Source organism: Blennius ocellaris (assembly GCF_963422515.1).
Source record: "Blennius ocellaris genome assembly, chromosome: 11".
NCBI classification, from domain to species: domain Eukaryota; kingdom Metazoa; phylum Chordata; class Actinopteri; order Blenniiformes; family Blenniidae; genus Blennius; species Blennius ocellaris.
The window spans coordinates 11,602,144-11,627,503 of NC_137660.1; the positions used below are offsets into that span (position 1 = coordinate 11,602,144).

The 25,360-nt window shown below is 40.8% G+C and overlaps 1 protein-coding gene across 2 annotated transcripts; it reads left to right on the forward strand.

Annotated features, from left to right (window-relative positions):
• Positions 1-641: 641 nt before the first annotated feature.
• Positions 642-19,729, forward strand: shisal1b (shisa like 1b; the record flags this gene model as incomplete). 2 transcript variants are annotated; one of them, XM_080504650.1, is made up of 4 exons in its annotated part: positions 642-708; positions 7,697-7,910; positions 11,952-12,254; positions 19,443-19,729. In XM_080504650.1, coding segments are annotated over 4 exons (585 nt in total). The 2 variants fall into 2 exon arrangements, with proteins under 2 accessions (XP_080360776.1, XP_080360775.1); XM_080504649.1 differs by lacking the exon at positions 19,443-19,729 and having other exon boundaries at positions 11,952-12,258.
• Positions 19,730-25,360: the final 5,631 nt, after the last annotated feature.

Here is a 25,360-nt window from a genome sequence, read left to right on the forward strand (position 1 = left end):
GTGTCACAACTTTTCTTGTTGTTTTGTGCATAATAAATGGGATTAATTCTATTTGTATGCATTATAGGCACAGGGAAACAGCATGATTGGATATTGTGTTAGTGAGTGAACATACTTGATATTAATTTGAGAGTGGTTGAAAAACTCGAGTCACCGTTGCCAATCAAAAAAGAACGATTTCACCTCTGTACAGTATTATTCGTCACACCTGGCGGTATAATTCCAAATGATTAAAATGAAGCGGGCATGGAACCATATTTAACCTAAGTGTTGTCAGAGTGCCCGTTTCAATTAAGCCGAATGTCCGGGCGGCGCCGTTACGTAAGTTTGAGGACACATTTTGGATGGCGTCATGGGCGCACGCTGCCAGACAAGCTGTCCACACAGTTGGGTGGATCTTCCAGTAATCCAAATCAAACATCTTAATCTCTGCTTCCCCTGCTTGTCTCGTTTCCGTCAGGAGTCCAGACTCCCAGCAGCAGCCATGTGAGAGGAGCTGTCAGCGAGCACAGGATGCCCACGTCCAGCTAGAACAACGCGGCCCTCCCCCCACCCATCTATCTCTCGCTATCGTTCTCACTTTCTCTCTCTCCTCTCCCCTCCCCTCCCTCCCTCCCTCCCTCCCACATGAGGACAAGAAGATGACTATCACCAGCCGGCAGTCCTTCAACGTCCTGACAGTCATCTTCCTCCTGCTGTCCACTGCAGGTCTGTCAAGTTCAGTGTGTACCTATCAGTGAGTCTGCCTTTCGGGACCCTCAGAGGTTCATCTTTTTTTCATTACAGGAGGCTGCTGACACTCCTAAGAGTTTCAAGGTGTTTTCATATTACTCAAGCGGTTCCCACAAACCTCACATGCCCCAAAAATCAGAGTCCTTTGGCGCTGGTACAATGACCTGAATACAGGAAAATGACTCAAAACGTGTTCATCAATAGAACAAGAGAGACGCTGACATCTGATAGGCAGAATTTGAGACACTTAACATCTGGGTACTTTCAAATATGCACTGCCAAATACTTGCAAATACTTGGCAGTAAAAGCTGTGATCCCTCGGGCCATTCTGAATAAGGCCATAGTGCATAAACTATAGAGAGAGCACATTATAACCCCAGAAGCCATGAAGAGAGAAACACATATCTGCAAGATGTGGCACACACACACACACACAGCACAAAGCAAAATCTGCCAACTCAAGTCTGAAAATGACAGAATAGGGCAAGAGGAGAACGAAGTGTTCGAGTGAGAAATCAGTACAACAGCTATCAGGAGCATACAGAAGGTAGGAAGCCCGCAATGACTCAGAAAAGTGTGATTTATGTTAATGAGCGCCTCATTTCAGAGCAACTCAGCAATGCACTTTTGCTCAGAAATTGTCATCTGTGCATGCACAAAAAGCATGCATCAACACCAAGAGAAGTCCTTTTTTTCCCCCCCAAGTAAGAGCTTCAAAGAAAGTCTTGTATGTGACTGGGGCTGTGAGTGCCAGAAACAAGAGCTTTAACCTGAAATTCACTTTTACTCGGCAGCTGCAGAAATAGAATATAACTCTGCTGGAGATCGCGTCAGATTTGACTTGTAATTTACATTTGTGCAGTGAAAGGGCTGGTTTCATTTTGAGGATGGAGGGCTCATGGTGGCGTCAAGTTTAACAATGTTCTCACTGGTTTCCAGTTTGATTTAAGGATTTGACACTTCTGTGTGAAGTTTGCATGTTCCTCCTGTGCATGCATGAGGTTTGTTAGGATGCTGCAGCTCTCGCCCCTCAAGCACATCATGGCTGCAGGCCTAAATTTGAACCTGGGGTTGGTAGGGTGGATTGATAAGTTGCTCGTTGCATGTGCTCACATGCTCTCTCACTCGCTTTCTCGCTCTCTCTCTCTCGCTCTCTCTCGCTCTCTCTCTCTCTCTCTCCCCCATGCAAGCAGGATGGCATCTACACAATTGCAACCACATATTTTTGTAGCATCTGTTATAACATATAATCACCACGATTGCTGCCTGAAGACAGTCAACAGTAACCATGGAAACTGGTAAATCAGATGCACCAGGTCCATCACCCTTTCACCACGCCTTTACTGTTTTCACAAGGACTTTACATATTCCGCCCCACTGCTTTTTTCTGTAATGATTGCAAACACAACATATCGGTTAATAAAATTGTTGCTCCCTCTTGGGATATTTTTGAGATCTCTTATTGGTTGCCTTGTCAATCAAACTATCTACCGGCCGATTGTTACTGATGGATTAGGCGTCTCTTCATGTCAAGCTTATTGCTGATCAACAGCTCCTTTCAGTTCGTAGATTTCCCATTGGTTCTAATGTTTGTGGATTTGTGAACTTTCCTGCCTGCACCCTGGACAGGTTCGGGAACTAAATGTGAATATATATTACACAAGAAAAGAGAAATTAGTTTTTTCCTTGTGGCAAGCACAATAGTTGCATCACAACAAACTAAAGTGAAAGAACTCCTGTGAGTTTTACCCGAATGATGATTCCAGAACAAGCTGCAAAAACTCAAAAATTCCTGTGTTCGTGTATGTATGGAGTATGAATACATTTTATGTTGGATAACATGGGTATTGGATGGTAGATATAAAACAACAACGACAACATATACAGATGTGATTTTTTTTTTAAACTATTTAGGCTCAGTATTATAGATATTACTTGCATTTTATTCTTGTAGTAGTACAGCACACGCTAATATCTCTAACGGGTTTGTTTTTTGGGCCTAACAGTCATGAAGCCACAGATGATTAATATACAAGCAGATGTCGAATCTGTTTTTGATGCATCAACAACAGTCTCGCAGAATCCAGGCAGTTAGCTGCAGAACAAGGATATGAAAATGAAATTTACAGCTCACTGACAAGTCCAACTGACTGAGTCTATATCTTTTTGTTTTCTTGCGGCACTGAGCACAACACTAACTTTTATGTTTCTGAACAAAAACAACAAAGTTGAGCTGTGATTGCAGGCATAAATCAATAATTACGATTTCTGCGCCCCAACTGAAGTTCAGATGTTGTGTGTTTGAACTGCTGGGGGAGAATTACAGCAATTCTCAAACCACAGGTTGTAAACAAAACTGTAATACGAGAGCCGTGCTGTGAACTGTATCCTAAATTTCAAGAGTTGTTAATGAAATTAGGCGGGTAGGTGTGTTTATGGGTGTATCGTTTCCAGACGCAGCTGTAGTTCATTTGAGACTCGGCCCTAAACCCGTCTCCCTCCAGTTGTGTGTCGTTAGGGGACTTTATGATTCACTTCCAACATCAAGAGCCTCCGTTTCCTTGCTGCGATTTCACCTCACTCTGAAAGCTGACCCTTTTATTTTGGTGCAATGCATTATGGGGCATAAAGAAACTAGAGCCAGGTGTACAACCATTTAACTGATCTGCACTTGTTTTGCAATGAAAGGGTGAAATTGAGAAATAGGAGTTTTCCTTCATTGCACCCCCGTCCTGCTGTGACCTTCAGTCCTGCCTCATTTTACTCACCCTACAGCTGAAATTAGGATTGGTGAAGCATATCTGGTTGGTAAGAGCAAGCTCGTTATAACCTGAAAGAGCCCTTTTTCGAATGCTGAGCTGTCTCCACCCGAGATTAGTGAAAGACTTCTATCAACCTGCAGCTTAAAGTGAAGCTTGAACCAGACATCAGCAGCAGCAGCTTCACTGACAACATGCCTGGTTTTAAGGCTCCGCCGATGAAAGAAGATACACAAGATCAAGTCTTATCCATTATAATCATACTAATCTAAGTGACATTAATTGCATGCTTGGAGTGATTATGATGTAGCATAAAGAAACACATAAGAGGATCAGACAGTGACACTGATCCTGAGTGATGCATGTCTGAAACAATGGAACACAATAAGCTCATTTTTAATTAATTTGAGAAACCACCACATAAAACAACATGTGACAGTGCAGACAAGTGTATATTTTTACTTGAGTACTTACTATAGATTACGTGGATTTGGCTGTGGTTGAGGATATATTTTAAGAACACGATGTGTGAGTCTCATGAATGTTTTAATATTTTTCTCGCAGTTTTAGACAAGTCTTGGATTTTTTTCAGGACTGTATTTAGGTTTTGAGAATGAACTCTTTTTTTCTTTCATTATGTAATTTCCATCCAGGACTAATGTGTGCCATATTTGACATCAGCTGTGTTCTCTATTTTTGTGTCTTACTTTCTGAAGAAAAGAATAATAACAGATTCTTGATTGAATAAACTAAACACAATGACAGATAATGAGCTGCGCTGAGAGCGCAGTACCTTGTTCATGTGTTTGTACAAATTTGTATTCACAGTTTGGGAGTAGGATGAATGAAATTTCTGCTGGGTTTTTTTTCTCTTTTTTTTAATATATAATTCTCCAGAGCTGTTCTTGTCATACTGCAACATTGATTCTTGATCTAATTATTAATAATAGAAAGTAAAATGATGCTAACATTGATTCATAGAGACCCTGCATTCACCTAAGTTACTGACCCAAGTTGATTGATCATAAAGTAACAATTTGAGGTGCATAGCAGAAAGTACCTTCTAATAAAGTCCACAAACAAAAGTCAGATAAGTCTCTCGTCACAGCAAACTCTGCTTAAAACTGAACCAGTTTGCACCACTTCTTCACGTGATGGAACAGACACAATAATAAACAAGCATCATGCACCTTCATATTAACCCGTTAGCAGAAACTCTTCCCAGTTTTCACCCGATTTTCTATATTCATGAAGGCAAATGTGCTAAAAGTCTAGGTTTTGTTATTGATGCAGTCAGTTGCTGTCAGTATTAGATAAGCTTTTTCAAGTGTGTGCAATATCACTCCTTAGACTCCTTTTTATACAAGCAAAGCCCAAGTATATTAAGCCTTTTGTGTACATTCTGGTCAGGTGACTGATCCATCAAAGGAAGCGATAACCACTGTGTACATTTTTTTTAGGGATTAATTAACTCCCATGCAAATTCACAGAAAAGCCAAAACCTGTGAGTTGCTGTGAGCAGAAAACCTTGATTATGCCTCCCATCTTCTTCTTTTCCAAAGCTTCCTGAGTAAACTATTGAGTATCATTGAATGGTCAGTAGCTCTCAAAACCCTCTTTTCAAGTGTGCCACAACTTGTAAAGGCCTTCTTTCAGACAGCCGAAAAGTCTTTTAATGCTTCTAAGGTGTATTTCTCATCATTCTCGCAAAGAGCTGGTGGTTTTGTAAGATCCTTCAGTCGTCTTGCATGAATCACTCTTTCAATGCCTATCTTCAGATTTTCAATCATGTTCAGCAGTGTGTGAGGCCGCTTCTTTGGGGAGTCTGTTGTGGATTTTTTGGTGTGTTTAGGACCATTGTGCTGTTGTGGAAACCATCCTCTTCATCATCAGATTTTGTACAGACAGTGATGTTTACTTGCTCAATGTGGTGGTATTAAATTGAGCCCTGTCTTCACTCTGCCAGTGAAGTGTTTCTTGTGCCGCTGGCAGCAAAGACAAGTCCAAAACATTGATCCACCGTCGTGCTTCACAGTTCGAGAGGTGGTGATATGATACTGCCGATGGTTTTTCCCTCCTGACATACAGTACCTTCATTGTATGTTTTATGCAGGTGTCACAGCGCTACGGTGAACTCTGCCTATTACAGATTAAAGGTATAGTAGAGGATTTTCTTCTTCCGGGTGGATCATCAAAATAACTGGTCCTCCCAATTGTCAATCATTCTGGTGATATATGACGTAAGCCCGTCGTACGTGCCCGTCCCTGCGCGCAGCTCACTCCACACGGTTCTCATCATGCCGGTGGCCGACCCGACGCATTATTCTCAGACATTTTTACACAGTTTCACCCCCTCTGGTGCAAATCTTCTTGTAAAGTGAGCTTATGTGAGCGATGCCGACTTGTGACTTGTAAACAGAGCGTGCACGAGGAGAACTGGGCTCGTGCATGTCTCTCGCACGCGTTTTAGTAGGCGTTCCGTCTCGGGAGCAGGTACAGCGTTGCGCATGCGCATTTTTTTCAAACGGTGGAGAGGGCGGTTCTTTCCTAAAATTTCTGAAAATCCTCCTGTATACCTTTAAGGTTTTGTTCAGTTAAACAGGAGTTTTAATTCATCTTCGTAGGAATCCATCAAGCTCCTCTCTAGAATTGGGATCACATCAATTCTTCATGTTAATTACCATTACTTTGCTACTTTACTTAAGACTTATTTTGTGATATAACCTTATTTTATAACACGCGAGAGTTGTCCTGACTCTCATAGACCAACACGAAGCCAAGAAGGATCAATGAAATAAAAATTAAGCTCTGCGAAGTTTTATCTTGCTTCTAATTTTTTTCCCCTGTAAAACAATGTCTTTTCCTTATTTTGCATCCAGTAGAAATGTTTGGTTGAGTTTAGTTGTGATTCAGATTCAATGTATACCAAATGTGTTACTTAAATAAAACCCACTCTAGTGTGAATTTTGTTTAAATATGTAGATTTGCAAATTTGAAGATTTTCCATAAGGCCTTTAAGATGTTTTCATATGTATGGAAACGATTCCTAACTTAGAGACTGTAGATAAGAGAGCGCTCAGGTTGTCAAAATGAATTGTTTCTTCTCTATAATTTGTTTGAGATCAAATCATCTTCTAATGACTTCATGATTCAAACTTTTTGAATGTCTCTCACAAGGTTGATTTTATTGGAAAAATTGGTCATATAGTATTATTCCATGGGGTACGTGCAGTTTTTGCAGTATATTCCATTTTCTTTCTACTCGAAAGTATATTATTTACCAGAGTAGTTAATAAACAGCTTTTTTTTTTTTGCTCTTGAGGTATTAAAGATAACAGATGTATCATCTCCTAAAGACAAAGGATTTGAAAGCGCAGTTCCAAATACATAAGCCGAAGTCCTCTCTGTGGCACTCATGATTTCATTGCACAGTATTGAACTGAGTATGACTCCAGCAGCAAAAATAGGAAGATATATGACTTTAACATCAATGAACACATAAAGGGATTTCTGGAGTCTATTTTGTTTTTATTTAAGGTTTTGGGTTTTGTTTTTGTCTTTCATTGTTACTCCAGCCAAACCGCCGTCAGGGAATTGGTAACTTTTGTAAAGGACTGACGATACAGGAGGATAGACATGCTTATATTTGCATAATGACCTACTTAAGTAGATGTATTTGATGTTTTGGGGTTGTTGCAATCCTCCTAGGATAAAAGTGACACAGTGTTTTTCATGATGGGTTTGTATGCCTAACATGATGTCTCCTGTGTGATTAGTTCTGTGAGGACACTGGTTTTGTTTTGTGTTCCTTGTTCTACATTGTTATTAGCAGACAAATTCTCCACAGTCGGGTCTTTTCAGAGCCTCCCAAAGAAAACAAAAAGCATTCACTACTTTGTTTTTGTACTTTGGCTGCAGCCGTTTGAGAGCTTTTCTCCATCAATAATTCTAATGAGGGGTTGTCATTATTTAAAACGGGGAGACAAACACATATTCTGCCTCAAAGGTCATCATCTGCATTTCAATTGAACACTGTTTCCTGAATGCTACACTGACAGCAGCTGTTTCTGTGTGCGCGCGTGTGTGTGTGTGTGTGTATGCGTGTGCGTGTGTGTGTGTGTGTGTGTGTGTGTGTGTGTGTGTGTGTGTGTGTGTGTGTGTGTGTGTGTGTGTGTGTGTGTGTATGTCTTCTTCAACACTACAGCTCTCTCTGCTCATTACCGAGTGTGTGAACCCTACTCCGATCACAAAGGGCGGTACCACTTTGGCTTTCACTGCCCACGCCTCTCAGACAACAAGACCTACATGTTCTGCTGTCATCACAACAACACGGCCTTCAAGTACTGCTGCAACGAGACCGAGTTCCAGATGGTCATGCAGGTCAACCTCACCACCACCTCAGATGGATATGCACACAAGTGAGTATTGCGATCAAGTGTAGAAAATAATGCATTGTAAAGCAATTACAATCACAAAACAACAGTTGCTTCAGTATTAAGTTTGAGTAATCGCTGGCGCTGTTGTCTTCGCAGTTGCTATATCACTATATTTCTGTAGATCGAAAGAGGAGGGCCTCTATAACCCTGGACTAACTCAGTCCTCACTAATCTTTTTAGCAAAACAAGGTTCAGAAAGTGGGGAGTTCCGGCTGCGGTGAGTTCAGTCTTCAAGCTATGACCAGGAACGTCATTTAGCTGAAGACTCGTACTGTACTCACTTTTCTAGGTCATAACAAAATGACCTAGAAGCTCCTCAGAGAGTGTAAACGTCAGCCAAGGCTGCTACTTAAAGGTATGTTTAAAAAAAGCTTCAATCTATATTCAGTCTACATTTAGATCAGAATGCACACAATGATGCACGTGACCAGGTTACTATATGGGCCAGGTAGGCACAGATTTAGGGCCAGGAGAGGACAGTGTTTGCTGTGAATGGCATATATTAGTATTTGTGAGGGGCATTGATGTAATGTGTAAGGCACATCTGCTATTGATTTCACACATTGTTACCATATCATGGCGACTTAATGTTATTTTCTTCAACCCCTCCAAAAAAGCTAGAATTTATGAATATAAGTGATAAATTCAAATTTTATCACATTATATATAGATCACTGCAGCTCGCCAGTATAAAATATATACTGGACTTTCCATTGTTATGGCCTAGCCTGTGGCTCTATATGAGCGTTTGACAAAGCTCCTGAGCTGCGTTTGCTGTTTTACTTTCTCCTGCATCTCATTAGAGTGGTAAACTAGTTGTTGAGTCTTCAATTGTTGATTCTGTTCTTGACTTCTCCGACATCCTGTAGCCTGCGAAGCCGAAGCAGAGATCTGAGGGAAACCCTCAGAGGCATCTTCAGAGACAAATCTTTCAAGTAGTTAATTTCACAGACTGTACGTTTTGAATCTGAACAGGTCACTGCAGTTCAAATATTAATTTATTCATCTTTGTGCCTGTACTATCTATAACAGTGTCTTTTTAAGTACCACTGTGGTCAAACTGCACACCACACAGCCATCTGCATCACTTCATTACTTTTCAGACCTACCTTGATAGACAGATGAACCACATTTCCTGTCAAATGTCTTCTTTTCAGCCAAAGTTTGTGATTGGTTGATGGGACATTCGGGATGATTTTTAAAAGGCTTTCTCTGTTCAATCTTCAGGTAAATTTCTGAAGAAACGTCACATCAGCATGATGAAGTTTTATTACTGCCCTTTCAGTTGCTAAATTGCATCACTCTTGAACATATTTTATAGTTGCAATGAATACCAAGGGACTTTTTCCAGTTTATAAAAATGTTTTTTAGAGAGTTAGAGTTTAAACTAAAAATTAAGAAATGTTCGACATACACCAAGAAGATATACGGAAGGATTCAAAGAATACATGTGTTGACATTTTCACAATGTATTCATATTTTCATAATTCTGGAAAAGTGAGTTTTCTTTTTGGGCCTTGAACTTGTTCAGTTATCTTCAGATCAGTGACAAGTACCTGTCATAATATTATTATTATTCTCTATCAATTTTTTTTTTTTTTTTTTTACTTCCTTTGAAATGGAGTTGATGCCTGTTGACATCCTTCACCTGCAGGGATTCACTAATTCTGAAACCAAGAGAAATTCAAACAATGGCTTCAATGTGACAGAAAGTATAAATCACATTTACCACATTCCATTGAATATGTAAAAAAAAAACACATTTAGGCATGTTTATTTCAAATACGCAGCCACTTTATTCTCTGACATTGTTTCGCAGCCCTTTTAACAGATGATGAGTCTTTATGTCACGTGCCTCTATGATGGTAAAACTGTGGCACTGTCCACTCTGAAGGATCACTTTGCACCAAATTACATTACAATCTATGATGGGATTCTTGAAATATGCAACTATAACATCAGAGACATTTGCTTGGATTGTTTTAGTGCGCACACTCGCTGACTTGCAGTATCATCCTCATTGACATAGTTTGCCTTTTGCTCAGAAGGTTCGCTGACACTGATCTACACCTACAGAGGCATCCAGAGCCCCCACAGCGTAGAACAGATACTAAAAGCAGTTGTGGGATGCCTCCACATGAAAGCACACTGAGGTAGAAGTTAAATGCTGCCTATTATTTGAAATCATTCTCCGATGGCCTGAACTGCCTCGCAGTACAGATGTGAATTCGATGCAAGGGTCAAAGTGCCATGCAGGGCTTCTTAATGATAATCTACAGTGCACAAGCAAAGATATGACAGCATGTCGCTGAGGACACATAAACCTGCAGGCACACTCAGAGCCTGCAGGATCGGTGCATTTATTAAACTGGGGAAAGGGGAGAAAAATGATCCTGTTCTGTGAGAGCTCTCAGTGGGATGTTTGGGTGACAAAGCCACTGCTCTCTGTACTGTAGTTCACACTGCCCTGCAGCAGGTCATGATATTTCATTTTTAGTTTCAGATGGCCCGTTGAGCCACTCTTTCATCTCAAATCGAAGGCCGATGGGAGTGCAGGTTTGATATTTACCGTACTGGCAAGAGGAGTCAAAGTGGTCGTAACTCTACTATCTTCTCCCACCGCACGACTAAAATGGTATTCTGGTCCCGGGATTTATCGCAGATCAAAGTAAAACAGTCTTACTTGATTTGGAGCAAGTGGTCCCTCCATGTGTTAAACAGTAGCTGGAATCAGGTGAGACTGAAATGGGTAAAGGTGTTGTCTGACAATGTTTAAAAAAAAAGTAAAAAGAAAGGTTAAAAGCTATGACAAATAATCAATTAGTACACCTTTCTCCCTTTCTCCCTCTAAGAAAGCTGTGTAAAATATTGAAAATTGTTTGCTTTAGTTGTGTGGTCATGATCAATACCCCTGTGAATCATGCACATGTTCCACTTCCTGAAATACAGTCTCACATTGAAAGCCCATTGTGTTTTAACAAAGACGCAAAACCAGATAAAAGCTCTGCGTGCCTGACGCAGACGTGGGAGAAGGTAAACACTGTTATCGGCACGTTCACGTCCAGTACAGTTGTTTGTCGTGCTCATTCGAGCAAATTGGTTGTTTTATACTGTGGTCCGCAAGGAATTAAAACTGGATAGCAGTTCTTTCACAAGTCATGGATGACTGGCTCACTCATGAAGTTCAAGAGAGAACAGAAACCTGCTGCTTTGCTCAGTTGTGGTGACAGAAGTAAAAGTATCTCTGGAGCTAATTCATTTCACGACCGAAGGGGATTTAATTCATTTACCAAAATACTAAGTGTGTATTATGGTAGAACAAAAGATGTTTCCCATCTGGATACACTTCGACGCCAGATATAGTTCTACTTTGAGGTGTAAAATGTGTCATGTCATTTTTATCTATTCGTGTGATGTTTTCCCATCTGAAACCTTCAGTTCCAATTCAAGCAGGGACATCAAATCCGGAGATGATTTCACATGTCTTATTTTCCTCTCTGCTCATATTCCTCAGGAAGCTATCTCTGCTCGTTCACCTTGTTGTGCTTCGTGGATGTGGGCGGACTCAAACAAAGTTCAAATGAGCCCCACATGACACATCCAGCTGCGTCATGTAGAACATGAAGAGTATTTTTGAGAGGTGCAAAGTAAGAGCAGATTTTCTTTAAAAGAACGACGAAGGAGCCAAAATGAGAGGGACTGAAAAGTCTCTTGTGCTAATGAAATTTTTTTCATCCATTTCAGGAGGCAGTGTTTAAGAGACTGCAAATGTGAACAGATGAAGGGTTTTCAACATGCTTATTTATTTAAATAGTTTCCACCGAGGGAGGATTTAGTGAACGTCTTGGGTTTGCCTCATGAACAGCAAATATTCACACCTGGCAGTGCCACCGCAGCTTTTAGGATCCGAGGGCCCGGCTTTAACGGCATTTGGATGGAAGCTGTGAGCATGTGAAGCTTGTTTGTCGTCATCTGTGTCTCAGACGACTCTGAATTAACACTCCCAGTCTGTCTCTTCCGCAGCAATTACACAGCCCTGGTCGGCGTGTGGATCTATGGCTTCTTCGTCATGGTGCTGCTGGCCCTGGACTTTCTCTACTACTCAGCCATAAATTACGAGCTGTGCCGGATCTACCTGGAGAAATGGGGCTTGGGAGGACGCTGGCTGAAGAAGGCTCGCAGTCAGTGGCACAGGTCCATGCCGGAGGAGAGTGAAACCCAGGCTCAAGCCCAGCCCATGGTCCCCAGCCACTACCAGCCCAGACACAGCCTCCGAGGGGAGAGCCACAGCCCAACGCTCCTGCCCTACAACACATCCACCGCATGGTGAGTCCCTGCCTCACAAAAAAAAAAAAAAAAACCTGCTATCTGCAGTTAAGTCCAAATGTCTACTGCAAAAGGTCAAAAAGCAAGTTTCCATTCAGAATGTCAGGAGTCTCTCCAGTGTAATCGAGCACTGAGAACTTTTTAAAATATACTTTTAATTAGGGTCAAAATGGACAAATCGTAATTATAACTGTGCTATTTGTGCAGCTGTGATATGATATACAGAATATTGGCAAGACGTATAAAACTTTGGAAAGAAATCTGCTGTGTTGTGTAGAATATTTGGAATGCATAATGATATAAAGGGTTTTTTTTCCCACTTGTTTCTGTGTTTGCCACAATATTTGTGCTAAATGAGCAGAAAAGTTAATGTTTATCACCACTGTGTTTCGATTTTACTTATTATTATCACTACTATAGGTCAGAACATCAACTTTTTTATATTTATATAATCATTATATTGTCATCAGCATCAGTCATAGAATTAGATGGTACGTTTAGATAGCAAAATATTTCTAAAAGATAATATTTGGAAAGAGAAGGGTACATTTGATTTAAAGTTTAAAAACTTTTTTTGGAATCTATTCAAAATAAAGGCCTTTTGTTGATGCTGTTGTATAATCTAGGAAACTCGGTGTGCATCTCAAAAAACAACAACAAAACAAAGTCTTTAGTTACAACCCTAAAATATACAAGTATGTACATAAGTATCCATAAAATGTTTATTGCAAAGATTTAGGCCTCTTGTAAAAAAAACTAAATCGGATTTTGTGCAGTGTAAATAATTGGAAATATTCCATTGTTTTATTAAATTATAAAAAAATGTTGGGGGGGGTTAAATTGTCAATATTAATACAAGATATCAGCATCCGTTTTACTATATTGTATTCATGATTAATAAAATATTATCTTTCAGGGAAATAAAAGCTTAATGAAAAGCTTAATTCACACTGTAGGATGGATATTGTAAAATCTGATTTATTTCCAGTGCAGAGACTCCTGATGTGGAAAACAATCAATGAAACAGATGCTGAGGCAAAAATGTAAAAAGTCTCTTGAAACACATGTTGTTTCTCTTCCTCCCTTTTCAGCAGTTTTCCCTTTGTTTGTTCAGATTTTATCTTTGGACTCAGTGTTTTGTCAGAGCAAGATGGCAGAGAGACCAAGAAGTCAAGAAGGACAAATTACGGCATTTTTAGCATACTTTTTCCAAGTCAGCGGGGAGAAAAGTCAAACATCTGGCTCCCTTCTTCCTCGAGATCCTTGTTCGGAGTACAGTGCGAATGCGAAGCTATGGACAGTGGACACACATGGTGATATTTGCTTCAGAGTCAAAGAAGCTCACTGAGTAACAGATTTTATCAGTGCATTATGAATTCCACCCATAATTTTCTGCAAAGCATCTGATCTGTATCTCTCTTTCATCTCAAAATAGCTGCTCTCTGACTTTCAACGCCAACCTTTTTCTTCTGAACAGAAACTTTATTGTGGAGAATTTTTCTTGGTCTTAAGTCTGACCATCTCATTAGAGGCCTCTCATTATTAATGAATAGAGAGGAGCGGGATAATGTGAGAGCTCCACTGTCCGCCTGGGGCCCCGATCTCATACTTAACATGAGTGAATAGACACAGGGTCGCATTAAAAGCCATTCATGGAGTTTCTGTGGCAAAACACCATCTGCTATCCCATCAGTTTATCTTTTTATTACCTCGGCGAGCAGAGCAGTCGCAGGAGTCTCAAGGTGTGCAGGGCTGTATGTGACTGTTGTTAACACATGAGGGATAATTGATGACGCTGGCAGAGAGCTATAACTCCTCGTGGCCACCGGATACTTTTCTTCTGCTCCGAGACATTGTTCAGACTTTTACGATCCAGCTACACAATCAGAGCACAGCCTGAACAAACGTACATTTTTGTGTAGTCAATTTTTCATTCAGTTCTCCGTCTCAGCCGCCGTGCGCCCTATCTGTCTGACTGAGGCTCCGTCTCCTCCTCGAGGTAGACTTCTCTCTTGGGTCATGATAATTTAATGTGGGCAGAGTTTTGACAAATGGCTCTGAGAAGCAGTGTGGACTGTGGGAGCCATAGATAGATGAGCTGGGATGCTGCAGAGGGATCCTGGGGCCGCTCTGCTGGTGAAAATGTGGTTAACTGAGACTGGACATATCCACGGAGCCTCCTCATTAGACATGAAGTCAGTTCAGTATGATAGGAGTCATCAATCCTGAATTGGCTATGGTGACCTCCGCTGCAAATGTGCTCACTTTAAGCCAGGAAACCCTTGAACAAAATGTGTTTGGAGCTGCAGCAAAATGCTTGTTGATAAACTGGAACGGGAAAAACGACGGCAGGCTCGGTTTAAGGTAGATGAAGAATAATGGGAATTGCAGCCGGATGACAGAGTCGGATGGTATGGTCATGTTCAACATCTTGTTCTATTAAAAGAATTGACAGTTTATGATAAACATGACTGCATTAGACAAGGGCTAAAAATATTCTGGCATAATCACTCACATTAGTTTAAAAACAAGTGGCAGATGCTATGAGCCAAAATCAATCACATGCAGTTTCTGGGGCAATACGAGAATAGCTTGTTTACAGTTTCACACAGTGAAGCAATTCTCAGCATCGAGATGCATCTAATGCTTACACTTTATACAATGCGTGAATTTACCACAATGGGTGATACTGTATGGATACCACAGTTGTCTGTTGCCCACACAGTGCGTCATCAGATGGTCCGTGTTTGATTTGCGGGGGTACAGATCTTCATCCCCAAGAGAGCATTCTGGGTAATGGCTCAGAAAACCTGGGCCGCTTAGTTGAACATCTGTCGGCCAAATCTAAACAAACAAAGTCAGGGTCAAGTCCCACAACTGGCGCAGCAGCGATCTAAAAACAACCCTGTTTCACAGCAGTTTAGGAATCTAGCGCAAATGGTTACCAGTTCAGTGCAGCGATCCTGACAGCAAGTCGACGTATCAAAGAGCAGCTCCTGGTTCAGCGTGTGGGAATGCTGTTTTCCATATCGCTCCACGAACAGGCCTGTATTTACTGCTGCAGATCTGTTGGGGGCTCAGTGTGGGCGGCCCGAGAAGCTGTTATTACTTTCTCTCCATAGATGCCCTTTATTAAAATATCCTATTGGCGTATTCACTCCGGCGTGAGCACATAAAAGGAAACTTAACTGTCTCATTCTTCACCAAAGGAAGTGCGATCCAGACGAGAGAATACAACAGCGACACCCATTCTGATAGCATACCTTATCTTCCCTTGATAGGAGGGATGCACTGTTTCTTTGCCAGCAGGGAACTGCCAGCAGATGGGAGTTTAGTCGCAGAGTAATGTGGCACCTGATGGCAGCAACAACACAGTCAATGATATATAAGACACTATTTCAAAAACTAACACCTCAGAGGCAATTTTGTGTGCTGTTCGTTTGACTGATCTTCCCGGGAGCACAAGTCAAATATCTGAGATGAAAAAGCTCGGCTCATAACATTTATTTGCATCCCAGGTAGTATTTTGTGTTTGTTCAACTCATTTGCAAGCCAAAAAAAAAAAACAGAGAAAAAAAGATATTCCCAATTATGTGCATTTGATTCAAAAGTAGGCACATAAATATGATCCCAAATTAGTGAGAAGTTTTTCTCTTTTACATTTACTGTCACAGTGACTAAAAATCCATCAGCTATAATGAGCAGACTGCACAGTCGGAGCACAGCTCAGCTTAATTTTAACACCCACTTTGTTCAGTTTCGGGATTATTGTCTTAGCTTGAGGAAAGACCCTTTCAAAGGTGGAGGGTTTGAATGGATCATACTGATGTGATATCGATCAATGGGATTGACTTTCTGATCTCGCTCTCAGTGTATTGTGGAAGTCCCCCTTCTGGTTTAAAATCTGTTCACATTACCACTCCTAGTTCGAGCTGGATGGTGTAAATGAAGGGGCACTTGAACTCCTCTGAACAGGGATCCAGTGGTACAAAAGTCACTGCACAAGGGGTATCGTGTTCCTCCAAGGGAAAAAGGTACTTCGGCACCACTTGTCTTAGCGGGGCTCTAATGCAGCTCTTTAAACGGCACTAAACATGACTGTTCCTGGAAGTTGCTGCTCGATGGCATTACAGTCCAGCTCGGTTGTCCATCCGTGGCTCTTCAGACATAAAAGCCTTGGCCATGCTCCCAGTTTGTACTCACCCACTTTGCCCACTCTCCTTATTTTACAACTAGTGGAACTGCAGATGCATCATCACCATCATGGTTTGGGTATCCTGACAGGAAGAATATTTAATGGAGCTGTGAGCACCTCCTATACCACAACTAATTTTACATTCCTTGTGTAGTTTGCTGGGTGTGACATCCCCCCTCAGAAGTGCTGCTGTCATTTCAGTCTGGCTTTTACTGCATATATTGAATACATTTAGTTCGTCTTGAGTCAGTGTTGATTTACACTTGCTGTGCTGCTTTGCTCAGCTGTGGTGGTGGACTTATTCGATCGTTTTGTGTATGCTGATCAGCAGCTCGAAGAGTGCTGGTATAAATACAGGAGAAGTTACGTTGTTTACGGTGTTAGGCAAAAATCAAATGAACTATTATCTGAGTACAGTTACTAGTTTGGTTGAAAAGCAATAGAGAACTTAAAACTGATAACAAGTGAACAGTTACTTTTGTTTTACCCAGTTAGGCTTGGACGAAACACTTGAAATTAGAAATATAACATGAAATACAAGGACATCAGGAAACATGAGGGATTACAAAACATGAAAACAGCACGCATAAAAACAGAAATACCAGCATCATGACATTACAGTGTTGTGACACATTAGCTAATAGGGTTGTGTTGATTGGCAATCCAAACACATGTTAGTGATTAGAGGGGTGAACAGAGATGTTTTCATTCGCCGTGGTAAGAGAAAGACTGTGTTCAACTGAAAACAACAAACTTTCATCACATTTTGGCTATTTCTTTAGACAACAATGGCATCATGAGTCACTGAGTAACTCTTTCTGAATCATGTACTGCAATCATTACCAATACTACTGTCTGGATGGGAAATGTTTCTGAAACAAAAGTCATGCGGTTTCCATCCGATCATTGCCGTGCGAGCAGCAGGTCTGCCACCAGTTAAAAATCTAAAATATTATCTATTATCTGATCCCAACAAAAGCATCCAACTCTATCAAATCATTGGTTGTTAGCATTTCTGATTTATTCAAGTGAAAACGTGTTGTTTTTGCATTTTTGTTTCAGAAAAATTTTGCATTTACATGGCAACATTTTGAAAACAAAATCTGTTTAAACGGATACAGCAGAAAGGCTAAAAATTATGTGTTTTTCATGTTGTGACACTCGTGGGTGCTGGTTTTTTTGTAATGAAACCACACACACACGTGTCCAGACAACAATACACTATAAACATTAACAATGGTGAGTACACTGACTTTCATATGAACAGATGATGAAGTTGTATTGCTATTACAGCTGACTCTCAACAAACTACCAAGTCCCAGGTGAATATGGACTGGGAGTCATGTTAATCTGGAGGCCGCCATTTTTGTTATTTTCCATTTTCTTGCACATGTGCAGAATAGCTGTCCCCCACCGCCAGAGTGTGCATGTTTAGTAGCTGTGTTTCAGAAAAGTTGCATTTTCTACCATTACACATCAACTGGCACCAACTTACAGTTGTGGCTCATGCCAGAGTCGACCCTCCTCCTCACTCCAGGCTGGGAGCTTTTTGGACCGGCTGAACCGAGCCTTGGGTGAATCGGTCCGCGTGAGGTGACATCTGTCACGACGTTCAGCATATATCTGACTCGCCAGCCATCGTAACACTGCCTCTTCCAGTCAGCCATCAGTGACTCAGCGTTACCACCACCAGTCTTGTAAATGCGGTCTCCATTAGTGACTTCGTCTATCTGTTCCCTCGCTTTGGTCATAGGTAACCATCACTAACGTCCTGCACTTAAACACCTGCTGTGCTGTCTGTTGAGGAAATCACACTCAGATACACTACGGTCAGCTCAGACAGCCTTAGCAGCAAGATTTCACATCTTTTCTTTCTTTGGGTTTTTTGGGGGTTTTTTTTTTCCTTTATTCTTGTCAGAGCGTGATCAAAGCCCAGCTCTGTCTCCTCCATATTCACATCCATCTTTGAACTCAGTGGTCGGTTTTCTGTGGTAATAATAGAATTGCACATTATGAAATTATTCCTGGCCTGTCTGTACGCAGACGGACACGCCAAGACCTTGTCCAATTAAAGCAAGGCTCTCCATGTGGTGCTGGTTAATTAACATCATAGATGCTACAAAGGCAGCCAGACACAGAGTTCTGCCAAAGGGAAGGAGCGGGGGAACAGGTTTAGCTCTTTGAATGTTGTCGAATGACTACCGGCCTGCCAAAAGCAAGTGGGGTAGACGCACCTTTTTTGTATTTATTTTTGTACTGTGTGATCTTTTATTGGATGTGCAGTCGCACATTCCTTTTTTATTTCAGTCATTTTCTCTAGAGTGCATTACAATATCCTTTAAGTCCTAAAAGCACTCTGTGTTGCTCTGCTCTTAAAGCTTCCTTTAAAGAAAATGGGGTAAATCATCAATAGGGTAAAGCAAGTCCATGCTTTTTACTCTCTTATTACAACAGTTATATTATTTTGGACAGTACAGATGGTGGATGTGATTCATAGATCCATGGTGGGCTTCGAGTCTTCACAAGAATTACTGACTTGTAAAATATTCCTGTAAATCCGATTGCTTTTTATACAGCAAAGCTGCCTCATTTTATTAGTTTCTATGTTTTTCAGGCCTTGAGCTGATTTTGAAGCCAATGTGGTTACATAAAGTTCAATGTCGACCGTGAAAAAAACGTTGCAATCTGAGACAGTTTCAGCAATGAAACTAAAAGCCCTGTCTATGTTCTGTAAAATCTAGGCGATTTTTCCCCTAACAATTGCTGTGTCAACTTAGTGGAATTTGATGATGCATGCATCTTTACTGTGGGCCACAAACCAACTTTTCAATGAGGATGAAGCATATCTATATTGCTTTCCTATCTGCTAAAGTGTGTAAATCACTGAAGATGAATTTATAGCTTCTATCGATTAATATATAATCATCACATGTTTGTATTATTCAAATGGTGACTTTATGACATGTCTGTCTTGTTTTGCTCCTCCTGAACAGAAAGATGCAGTGGACAAACAGAAGAGTAGCAACACCTTGTTTCCTTACAATGGTACAGAGGAGATGTCCCACTGCCGCCCCTCTCTGGACTACAGACACAGCTCCACTGGTGGGCCAGCCATACTGTAGTCGTTAGATGTGACTACTGCCCCTCTCTAATGAGCACAAATCACCCATGAACCACAGGAGCAGCCCCGCAATAGGCTCAGCAAGGGCTTGGAGGAACCTCGGAGGACTGCACTGCCAGCAGAGGAGAGACAGACACATCCACCTGCTAACAGGGCGAAGTCGGCCACAAAGACGGCTGGTGGAGCGTCCCAAACAAATTCGAGCTGAACGGGATAAACTCCACTCGCAAGTGAGAAGACTTGCCTGTTAAAGAATTTTAAAAAAGAAGAAGAAGAAAAAAAAATCTTTCTAGATATAAAAATGTTTATTACACTGCTGTGTCACTTTGTGTTCAGTAGCAGTTAGACACAGGTGTGGGTTATCTATTTGGTGATTTATTTATGTGAACTAGTCAGAGAAATATATGAGTGGCTAACATTCTGAATATGTGCTGGCTTAGGTTGATGCTGAGCATCTCACTTAGAGTAGAGTGTTATTGTTTCCTACTGAGACCTGACACAATGTCTCTGCAGCCACGTTGAAAAACTTGTATGAAATAGTTTAGGTTTCCTTTCCACAAAACTTGGGATTTCTTTCATTGTGTCAGACGAGGACAAAGCGCTGTTCAGTAGAGCTGTAAGGTCTGAAGGTTTGACGTGAGGTCATCAGGCATTCTCTCTCTTCACCCAAAACATTAATGGGGATCAGGGATACTTTCACAATAAAGAATATGGAGATAACAAACTTATTCAGACCCTTGCTTTTAGATTTAAGGATGTTTGCTCCACATCCTCACCAGTGACACGTCTGACCTTCCTTATTACTAGAGCTGCCTGGAATCGGCTCCATTAGCAATATGATGCAAATGAATATCCATTAGTTCCTTTATAAGGACCACTTTATGTCCCACATTGGTAGTCAACAATTGTGAGCGATTAGCCATAATAGAAAAGGTTTAAAGAACAAGAAATCCATTAAAATCCTCTTCACTGTCAGCAATAATGTACAGTAGCTTCATCAGAGGGATGACATGGTCTGTAAAAGCCAGACTGACTGGCCATGTGAGCAGTGGTGATTACCCACTGGGGAATATTGCGGATGTTTCGGCTCAGTTTGCATTCAGTAAGGAGAAGTCAATAACATAGATAATGACATGATTTCATAGATTTCCAAAGATTTATGTGTCATCTTTGTAAGAAGAGAACTGTCAAATACCAGAGACGATTTTCACTCTCCAACTCAAGCTGATGATTACTCTGAACTCGACGCTTATTTTTTCAGCAGATCAGGTGTTTACACTGTTTGTTGTAGTCAGCCAAACACCACTGAGTGTGAAAACTCATAAAGAATCTGCAAGTTTGAATAAACCAAATACTAAAAAGGACAACTAAGACATTATAAAGAGAAGAACTAGAAGCACACCTAAAGATTAACTTCATTTGGTTGTTTTGTCTGTGATTTGTTGGTGGAGTGCTTTTGGAAGTGTGGGAGTAGTAAAATCACTCAGAGTTATTAAAACTACGACAAAGAAAAGCAGCAGTCTTAATTTTTTTTTTCAGCCTGAGAAACACTTAAGCAAAACAATAAAACAGATTATGAGGGAGGTTGAAGAGTAATTATTTGTTCATTGACTATTAGACAAAGAAACTATTCCTGTTATGCAGTTAAAGAGATAAACTGAATCCCCTCTCGGCTCCATCTGACCCAGCTGCTGAGTTACACTGACTCAGCAATCCATAAAGACACTGCAGTTTCATAAAAAAAGTGTGCAAAGCAGCTGCTGGCGGCAAGCATGTGAAGACTGGTGGGACGGCAGGCAGGTACAGTAGGAGGAGAAGGGGAGCGAGAAGGAAAGTCCCCCTAAAAATATTTCAATCTACTATTAATCTGGCAGCTGCTGTACTGGCACACGTGTGTGTATGGATGCTGACATCTAACAGGAGATAGCAGGAATGGTTATGTTCTGGCCACAAACACTCTGATTAAACCCAAATGGGTGTAGGCAGGAAGGAGTCAGCCACCAGGCTCCGGTCCTGTCGTCATATTTCATCTTTATGTTTCATGAAGTTTTTAAGTGGAACATAAGAGGACTCTGGTCAAGTGCTGTAAAGTGCGGCCTGTCCTTCCCGGTTATCAGCAATAATATTCAAATTTGCTGAGTTGTTAGAGGAAGTTAATTCCCATTTCAATAGCTGAAGTTTAATTGCATGCGTGCCCCAGTAGACTTGCACCATCACTTCCAGGGCCACAGAAACAGGATGTGTCCAAGTGAAATAATTGGCCTCGAGATCAGCACTGCTTCAAAATTATGCTCTCTTGCTCTCCCTCTCTGGCTGCCTCCTTATTCCCAGAGTGTGGAGCGCAGCGGTGGCGAAGAGATTTTTTAACAGGTGCTGCAGGACAGAGGATTTAATTAGTCCCCTGTGCTGGAGAAGTGGGGAAAAAAAGAGTGCTATGTAGGAGAACATGCTTTTCAGTGCTCCATGCTGTGCGTTTTGACCTGTAATAAAAGAAAAGAGGTTTGTCCTTATCACCAAAAACGTAACACACAAGTCACATCCAGGGAGCTCATTGAAAAGCTTCACTTCTCCTCCGATGAGCAGTAGCAGGGTCAAAACTGAGACGTGTGGAGCCGTTCCCCTGTTTTTGTTTTCGTTTAGTTTTTGTTTTTTTTCAAAAATGTTACACAAGTTGGTTTTGTGATGTTTTCTGTTTTGTTGAAAGCAGTCTTGGCTCTGGCCTGATGTGATGTGGTACTGTAAATTGTATCAGCTCAACCCTCTTCCCATAATAAAAAAAAAAAAAAAAAAAAGATTAAACAAAAACAAAAAAAAAAGAGATGGGAAGAAGGAAGTGCACATCCGTTTCAGTCCGTCCAGGTTGTCATGGTAACAGTTGCCTTACAGTTGAATACCCACTTGTACGCAGAAGCTTTGTAGTGGTTGATACCTCACTTTTTATGGTGTGGGATGACAATAATGATGGTGACGATGGTGTGCACCGCGTTCTGTCTATGTATTTATTACTAGATAGAATGATCAGTACCGTTTTCAGTTGGGTTGTTATTGCACTTGTTGACTTTGTATTGTCACGACAGGGAGAAATAAAGTTTTATCTTTTCCAGTGTGTTTAAATTCCTCTGTGTCATGTGATCTGTAGAAAACAGTCCTTCGTTTGTATTTATTTCAAAGTCCAAGCCCTGAAAGCCTGAAACAGACAAAGGTTAATAAGAAGCTATAAGAAGTCTGAAGTAATACAGAATGCATTCTATTTCTAAAATTAGGTTTTAGATTTTTAGAACAAGCAGCAGGAATAAGCTGCAGGGAGAAGCTAAAGGTCATCGGGCTGCCCTTTCCCAGTGTGATTCTTTTTTTCATTTTAGAGAAGAAATTAATCAAACAGACATTTTAGGAAGTTCATTTATTGTCATGGATAAGAATTGAAATAATGAAATAAGCTGTAATGGAAGATTTTAAGTGGAACAGATTGCAATAGTTGCATGATATTAATAAGGATTTAATAAAGTAGAAGCATGTGGCAAAGGTCAGTGTTACTGTCTTTGGAGCTTTTGAATCTTTTCAACTTTTATATTTTGAGCCAGTCCAGCAACTGCTAGTAAAGATTTCCAGTGAAGGCATCAGGTCATATCTGGCATCACTAACAAATACATGGGTAAGACAGTAGCTAATCAAAACTTGTTTGCTTGATGGTAGATCTTCATCCTCCAAACACTTGCCTGGAGGATCCAAAATATCTCATTAAGGAATAAGTCGGATTATGGGTAGAGTGAGATCTGAGTGTTTTTGTAATTACAGGCTGAAAATGTAGAAGTAGAGCTGGGCGAGAACCCTGTTGAAATGCCAGGATAATAATAATAATAATAACAATTATTATAATTGTTGTTGTTATTGTTATTATTATTCTTTCTTCTACTACTGTGTTAACTGCTGCATTTTTGACGGCTTAAATGTGCCCAAACTTTGGTGAAAGATTTCATTTGCACGTCAGTTGTGGCGGAAACATTTTGCGCATGTGTCTGGCAAAATGGTTCCATAGCGCCCCCTACATCGTTTTCACATAATATCGACTACAAGCATCCTGTTAAACACGTTTCCCATTTGTCCGAGAAATTTAGTAGACATACGCAACACGTCAAGGAGTGTCAGACACACCCATACTCTCAACCCAACAGGAAGTCTGCCGTTTTGTATCATATGTGAAATAATTCAAGCAAGGGCCTCCGAGGGAGTACGTCCTCAAGACTGAAAATTTGACCAGTAAATACAACAGCCCTACCTGATAAAAACATATTATAATGTTACCCAAAAGTCAAAGGGCGTGGCCACGGCACTCCAATGAATAGCGCTCCAAAGGTTCAGCATGAAATAGGAAGTGATGCGTACCTCTGCTCTACATGCTGCTATGTGCAATAATAATGTACATGTTTGATCAAAAAACTCCTCTGATCAAATCGATATGCCAATATCCTTTAACAAACATAGCGTCACCTGCTGGCAGCAGGGAAGATGATGTTTTATAATTCTCTGTGTTATTATGAACTATTTGACCATATTAACCTTAAATGTGTTTTTGTGAGTGTAAAATACGTTGATGATGACTCACGGTAAAAAAAATTGTGATGTTTCGTCAAAGGGTGTGTCCGTGGCGGCCCTCTGAACTTTGATATGTCAGGTCTGACAGACACACAGGTCCTGCAGTGAGCTGCAGGCCCACACTGGTGTCCCACTGAGGAATATGACACACGGTCGTTTACATAACAACTGGCTTTGCTCAGGGGATGGGGAGTGGGGAATCTCTGCTGACAGTGTCTCAGAAATTTTACATCTTTGTCAGTTTCATGTAATATCGTTCGCCCACATTTACATTGCACTGTGTCGGGAACCACGTTCCAACATGGTGCATGCCGAGGTTACATTCTCCAGTCAAGCTCCAGTAAACACTAATGTTGAAGACCTAGATCGTAGGTTGATCGGAAGTATTTCAGGAGTACAAAAACCAATTGAAATGTAGTCTTGGCTCACTATTTTCTTTTGGCTACATTCAAGCTTGACGCAAAGTGCTCGCACCACATTGAAAGCAACTTGGGGTTCAGAACCTTGCCCAAAGGCACCTCAATACTTGGCATCAAACCTCAAACCTTCGTCGACGAACTACACTACCAATAGAGGTAAGCCCCAAGAGTTTGAGTTTTCATTTGTCATGGTTTTTCATGTTGCTATTGGAGCCTAATCACCAAACCTCTATTCAATAAACATTTTTTTTTTTTTTTTTTTATGGTTCTCCTGACTGACCTCTCCACATTGAAATATTTTCAAATATAGACCTGCACAATCTGCACCAAGCACTCCATAAAATGTGAAGAATACAAGGCTCTGGCTGTCATGAACAAGTAACAGATTAGAGCTACTGTATGCATTGTTAATGCTTTCAAATGTTAGAAAATCAGTTTAAACATGACCATGGAAATTTGTCACATACAGTAGTGATTTTCACAAATTGATTGATTGAAGTCCTGAAATGCAAAGCGTCACCAAATCCTTGAGGGAGCAGTCGAGAGCTCATTGTGTTTTATTTGTAGTGACCAGGACCAGCTCACATAGAGGCTTGGCTTTTTTCAGTCTGTCCTGTATTCTTGACAAACTAGTTTTGCCCTAGATTAAACACAAGTTGGACAGTAAACTGGACACTAAACACAATCTCAACTACTTCTTACACATTTAATTTCATGTTTTGACCTTTTAAAGGTTGCAAAGAGACTATTTTTTATTGAGGACGGCAGGGGTTCGACG